General features: G+C 46.2%; 1 protein-coding gene across 1 annotated transcript in view; it reads left to right on the top strand.

Moving 5' to 3' along the window:
* The first annotated feature begins 357 nt into the window (after positions 1-357).
* Positions 358-6,684, top strand: part of SPHKAP (SPHK1 interactor, AKAP domain containing) — a 72,473-nt gene continuing 66,146 nt past the window's right edge. Inside the window, exon 1 of the mRNA XM_054207491.1 lies at positions 358-490. Within this exon, the coding sequence (XP_054063466.1) occupies positions 450-490 (41 nt within the window). The 5' untranslated portion in view covers positions 358-449. The remainder of the gene's footprint in view (positions 491-6,684) is intronic.

Raw genomic sequence — 6,684 nt, 5'->3', positions numbered from 1 at the left:
GACAAAGCCAAGCCACAAGACATGTAGTATTTCCTTGAAAAGAGGCAAAAAAAAAACAACCAAAAAAAACCTGCTGCAAGTAACCATATAAAACAGTCTAAAGGAGCTCAAAACAAGACATAAGTTGTAGTTAACTAAGCAGGCTCGTTTTCTAAATTCCCGAGTCTTGCATCTAAGGCGGAAAGAACGAAAGCCCTGTCGCTTAAATCACATGGTTCACGGGGCTGGGGCTGCAAGAACATCATGACATTGATAACGAGGACTCGGCAACGACCGCCCGTTTCTCGCCGGAGTCACCCAACACCTCGCTGTCGCGTCCCAGTTCCCGCACCACAAAGACAGCAGGACACCAGCAACTTCCTCAGCCGTCCCGAGCCCGCCGCATCCCTCCACCGCGCTTCAGCGAGGCAGCGGTAACCCCGGCCGGCTGCCCCGACCCGCCGCCCGCCATGTCCCGCCCGGGCCCCAGCTCCCCGACAACGCTTTGCAGGTGCGAAGGGTCCAGTACTCTCAGGTGCCGCTTTCGGACCCGCCGCAGCCCGCACGGCCACGGGGAGGGGAGCCAGACCGACCGCTGCCCCGGGGAGCGCAGCCCCCGGCCCGCCGCCACCGCTGGGGCCCGGCCGTGAGGGAGGGACGGGGGAGGCTGCCGGGGCGGGTAGGGGAGGAGTGAGGCAGAGGGCAGGGCCGGCGGGAGCCGCTCCGCAGCGCGCCGGGACCGGGCTCTCGGCGTCCGGACGCCGTCGGAGCGGAGGGTCCCGCCGCCGCGCCCGCCATGGCCGGCCGCCCCCCGCCCGCCCAGCCCAGGTAGGGCCCGCTCCCCCGCCCCTCTCCTCCCCGCGCGCCGCCGCCTGCGCGCGTGGGGCTGCGCCGCGTCGTGAGGGGCTGCCGCCGCCTGTGGTGAGTAACGGCTGCGGGTGCCGCGCTCCCCGCCCGCTGAGGAGCCGCGCTGGGCGCCCGCCCGTCCCCGCCGCCGGCACGGTGAGTAACGGTGCTGGCCGCTCGCCCGCCCGGCCCGCTGAGGAGCGGCGCTGGCCGCCCGCCCGCCCGCCCGTCCTCCCCGAGCAACGGCTCTGGGCGCCCGCCGGTCCCCGGCCCGGTGAGGAGCCGCGCTGGGCGCCCGCCGCCTCGGTACCGGGGACCCCCGCCTGGGCTTACCCTGCCACGGGAGGCGGGGACCCCTTCCCTGCGGGCTCCCCCCGCCTAAGGGCGGTCATGGAGGAGCGGGGACGCAGCGGCGGGGCGGTCGCGGAGGCGCCGGGCTCGGCTTCTGCGGTAGCCGAGGGGGAGCGCGGCCGGGAGGGTGGGTGGAGGCCGGCGGGAGCGTCCGGGCCGGAGCTCGGGAGCGGAAAACGGGGCACTGCGAATTCGCTTTCGGCTGCAGAGGGGCTGGGGATGTGCTGCTACCTGCCAGAAGGTGGTCAAGCGCCATGACTTTACTCCTACACGAAAAGCAGAAATTAAAGGGCTTTTCTTAAAATAGGGAAAAAAAGTATAGACTTTGTCAGCTAATTTTGCTATAACGGCTGGTTTTCATACCGTAGCATCTTAAGACAATCTGTAAGTTAAATAGTGCTTAATAAAATACCTTTAGGATATTGTGCTTAACTCCCTTCGATGCATGTACACTACCCTAGTAAATCATATTCTCTCACAATGAAAGAAAACCTAAAATAAAAAAAAAAAATCACTGTACTTTTATTATCCTAGCTCCACCAAACATATATTTATAGCACTTATGAACAACGGATTAGAGCAAAACTTCCTTCAAGACGGAAATCGTTGCATAGATAGGAGTAGCCAACCGGAGATGCAAGATGTGGTTAAGCATAGTTTTCAAGAATCACAAGTAAATTGGATTTTGATGATAGCAAGCAGACAAAAGTATTATAGAAATTGTACCGTTTAAGTATGATACAGACTATCAGAGATAAAAAGCATAGGTTACAAATTATTACAATTCGTTTTGGTTTAGCTTCTTCCAGTGCAGCGTCCCAGTGAGAGATGAGTGGTAAAAATGATGGAAATAAAGTTCGGAGAAAACACAGCCTTAAAAGGACGATAGTGAAACGATATGTAACTGTCTGAATACTCAAGAGGAACTGGTTGGGGGAGGGAGAGACAACAACACTTAAGTGGGTGATAATTACAGGAGAAGTTGCTTTTATTTAGTTGAAGGAAACAAAAAGCTTTAAAGCAACCCCTCAAAGAGCCTTGACAGAATAGCGTTTCATATCAATAAACATTTACTGACCAAAGCTTAATAGTGTTTTTGCACTTTGATCTGAATTGCCTGATCTAGAACTATCCCTTCGCATTTTTTCCCTTGGCATTTCAGGATGAAATGAGCAGGTTTTACCTTCTTTTTTTTTTATTTTTTTTTTTTAATCATAGCTAGTAGGTACTATATGCAACTTGTACACCCTGAATACCAAGGTGATTTTACAAGCTTTAGTCTTTTATGGGAAGCCACAATCTGAAAGCAAGAGAGGGACTCAGAGTTTAAGGCCAGAGAGACTTTTAGGCTATCCAATCTGATATCCTATATTCCACACTCTACAAAAGAAATTAGGTAGAATGCAGTCTTGACCTCAGTAACTAGGGTTAAGAAAGAAAAACACAAACAGATATTCTAAAGAGTCAGTCTGAAAGATATTAAGAATTAGATAAGCTGCTGCCTTTCTTGCTTGTTGTCTTGTTTTCATTGTTAAACATCAAACTCCTCATAGGCATACAACCACCTTCCAACTCCACACAATTGTTACAAGGTTTTTCATCATTGTATAAAACATCTCTTGAGGAAACCAGTCCTACTCTGCTCCAGAGCTCTGCCATCTACCCATCTCTTCACCCCAGCTAGGCCTGTTAACCAGAAAACCTTGGCCTTGCTACAGAAATAGACAAGACTTAATCTTGCTCCCATGAGCGACATACCTCTTTCTTCTTCCTGAAGAGTGAGAGATTTTCTTCCTGTAGTTTAAGCAAGTCAAACTTCCTCACACCAAGAACTGCAGTCCACTTTTTCATCTCTTTTATCTCCTGCAGCTGGTATGTTGACAGCTGCTTATTATTTGTTAATCGAGGTAACCCTTTCTTTGCTGAACATCTATGTAAGCTTCATACTTTCTGTCTGTGAATAAGGGTCAGAAGTCTCTAGGGAAGAAGGTGACCAGAACAGTGAGTAATTTATTCAGGCCATTCCTGTATTCACCAGGAAACCTTGGGAAAATAGCACAGCTGGGAAGTCACAGAACAGATAACTTGTCCTCATACACCTTCAGCTCATCATGCCCACTATATAGTATTTGGGCAACTTTAATTGGGATCTAGTTACAGTGGCTGTCAAGAAATACAAACAATGAATGTTAGCATTTAGGAATTAGCTTTACAGACCTTACCAAAGAAAGTTTTCACTGTCAAACTGTTATAAATCAAATAGTATTTTGCATCTTCCCTACAGAATAATTTCAGGCACTGGCCTGTTTCTGTGGCTGTTCTTGCCTGGTCTTACTCATGTACACCCAACTCCCTAAACCAAGGCCACAGCTCTGCCCACCTTGCTGACTCTCCTATCACACAATATGACTGCTACCCGAGTTCAGCAGAAACTCAGGATGCATGTTAATTCCTGCTCAATACCTTGCCTTGCTTTGGCTTCCATATCTGAAGGCAAAAACATAAGCCCTGGGTCTTGACGTCTGCAGCCACTGTGGAGCACAGCAGAGCAGGCTAGTGGCCTTTGGGCATCCACTGATAAATTAATGTTTCTGGCAGTAGCTTCTTGCAGACAACATTTCCCCTGGGGATCAGATGAGCAGCTGGAGAGAACTGCACAGAACTGGTAGCTGTCAGTTTTTCTTCAACCAGCCAAAAGACATTTTTGGTGCACAACACAGTTGGGAAGCTAAAACTGTGGTCTATAATGATTTACTGCTTTATTTATGGTAGAGAAACAAAACCACATTAACACCTTAAACATACCAGCTTACACTTTGCCTCTCCAGGTGAAAGGTAGGAGGAAAAATACTTGAATTTTTTACATACAAGTCAGGAACTTCTGTGCTTCTGTCCCCTGTGTAAGCGAGTGACTATCTGGGATGCTTTTGCACAGCTGCCTAAGGAGTTACAACACCCTTTTCGGTAAAACTGCAGTTTCTCTGCTCGAGCTTATGAAACTAAACATATACACATATATAATTTTTTGGCCAACCTTGTATATCTGAAAGTAATCTGAGCTGACAAATAAATCTTCAGACGTGTCTTGTGGACTGGCACATGCTCTCAACACACCTTTTGTGTGAATACTGGAAAGAAAAGGAGAAATAATAAGTGTTCTTCAATTCAGAATTAGAAGCAGCACTGGGCTTAGAAGCAACATTAGACTGAACAGTAATTAAAAAGAATTAAAATGCATATCTACCCAACAGAGATGAGAAGTAGCAGGTTTTATATTTTAAACATTGAAAAGAGAATGCCAAAGAATTTCTGGCTATTACTAAGAAACTTGCTCTCCACGCTAGTACGAAAAGTTTTTTATCACCAACACAAAATGAAATATCTTTGCTACACCTCAGTAATACCTGGTATGGCAGAAAACTTAGGCACATAGGGCACAGTGAATGGCTTAGATAAGCCTTTCTGATTTTATAGGGTCCTGTTGGAAACCAAGCATTTATTCCATTTGATGAATATGCTAGGGCTGACCACAGATGCAAAGAGCTAAGTTAAGACCTGGGCTGCATCAAAAGAAGCGTGGCCAGCAGGTCGAGGGAGGTAATTCTGCTCCTATGCTCCGCACTGGTGAGATCCCACCTGGAATTCTGTGTCCAGCTCTCTGGTCCTCAGCTCAGAAAGGACATGGACCTGTTGGAGAGAGTCCAGAGGAGGGCCACGAAGATGATCAGAGGGCTGGAGCACCTCTCCTATAAAGACAGGCTGAGAGAGTTGGGCTTGTTCAGCCTGGAGAAGAGAAGGCTCCGAGGAAGTCTAATTGAGGCCTTTCAGTACCTAAAGGGGGCTTATAAGAAAGATGGGGACAAACTTTTTAGCAGGGCCTGTTGCGATAGGACAAGGGATAATAGTTTTAAACTAAAAGAAGGAAGAACTAGACTATATATCAGGAAGAAATTTTTTTACAATAAGGGCGGTGAAACATTGGCACAGGTTGCCCAGAGAGGTGGCAGATGCCCGATCCCTGGAAACATTCAAGGTCAGGTTGGACGGGCCTCTGAGCAACCTGATCTAGTTGAAGATGTCCCTGCACATTGCAGAGGGGTTGGAGATGACCTTTATTACAGATGACTTTTAAATGTCCCTTCCAACACAAATTATTCTATGATTCTAAGATATTCAAACTAAGAAGAGATCCAAAAGCTGTGGCTATATCAGACATTTCTTACAGATGGTAGGCATGTAGCATGCACTTGTTGCTGTTGGTAACTTAGAGAGTAACACTAATGTCACAGACTTGAGCTGACAGCTGCTCTTGTGGTCCAGCAAAGCAGCCCAGATCTTGTATAACAGAGAAAACAGATTTGGTGGCATGGTACTAAGATGCTTTTAGGAATGAATGAAATAAAACTTTGATCCTTTAAGGAGACAAAATTGCAGGCAAAGACCCAAATTATGAAGTTCAACAGTCATGGGACTAAGATAGATATAACAGTTTCTTTGAAGAAATCACTAAAAAATTAAAAAATAATAAAATTTTTAAAACAAAACTCCAATTAAAAAAACCCTAAAAATCAGAACCACAGTAACAATGATGAGTGGAATGAAATATGCAAAGACAGCTACTTAGGGGGTGAGGGGTGATATTTGGTAATACTGACCACATAACTTACAGATCTGTTCTCCGTATTTTTCCACCTCTGTGAGTAAAAGGAAAAGAAATTTATTACAAATCTTATTTAAATTAAAGAGGGCAAATAAAGATATCCCCTGAACAAGACTGTAATGCTAGAACTTTCGTTATCAAGACAACTGCATGCATTAGAACAGTAGCTGGTGTCATATATGAGGATGAAATTAGCATTCCTGCACTCGTGCAGAACCAGTACTGCAGCCCGACCAGAGCAATCACTTTGATACTTGCTGGGTATGCTTTTCATTTGCAAATTAGCAGGTAAATTTACCAGATGTTTTGAGTGGAGTGGCCAGAAAATTTATCTAATGCAATGTAATCATTTTGGATATTCACTACCTTCTTACAACGTCAGTTTGATTGTCAGTGGTGGGAATTCTTGAAATGACATGCTGCATCCTGTTTTCATGGGGAATGACTTTAAACAGTTCATTAACCTGGCTAACCTATGTTATCAAACATAGGCAACAATTCTCAAAGATGTTTTCCTTCAGTGAGGTTAGGGGAGAAAAAATTTAGCTAAAACCAGAAGGAACTTAAATTGTCAATGGTCATAAGTCTGTGGATGAGGAATCTGATCCTTTGAGGAGTGGGACTGTGGGTGACAGGAAGAGGGAGACTTGCAGAAGTAATGAAGAAAAGAACTACATAATTTCCATGCTTTGTTTCACTAACACAGTACGCACTATAGTGACAAAAAACTATTGCTTATTTCCAGACTCGCACCTCCACTTCTTCATTTTACCAATCTCATCTGTTTTGAATTCTTTAATCTGGGCTACTCTAGCCTCCCACATGAACTTCACACTTCTTTTCCTAAA

This window comes from Rissa tridactyla, chromosome 6, assembly GCF_028500815.1.
Source record: "Rissa tridactyla isolate bRisTri1 chromosome 6, bRisTri1.patW.cur.20221130, whole genome shotgun sequence".
Lineage (NCBI taxonomy): Eukaryota > Metazoa > Chordata > Aves > Charadriiformes > Laridae > Rissa > Rissa tridactyla.
This window is presented reverse-complemented; position numbering and strand designations above follow the sequence as displayed.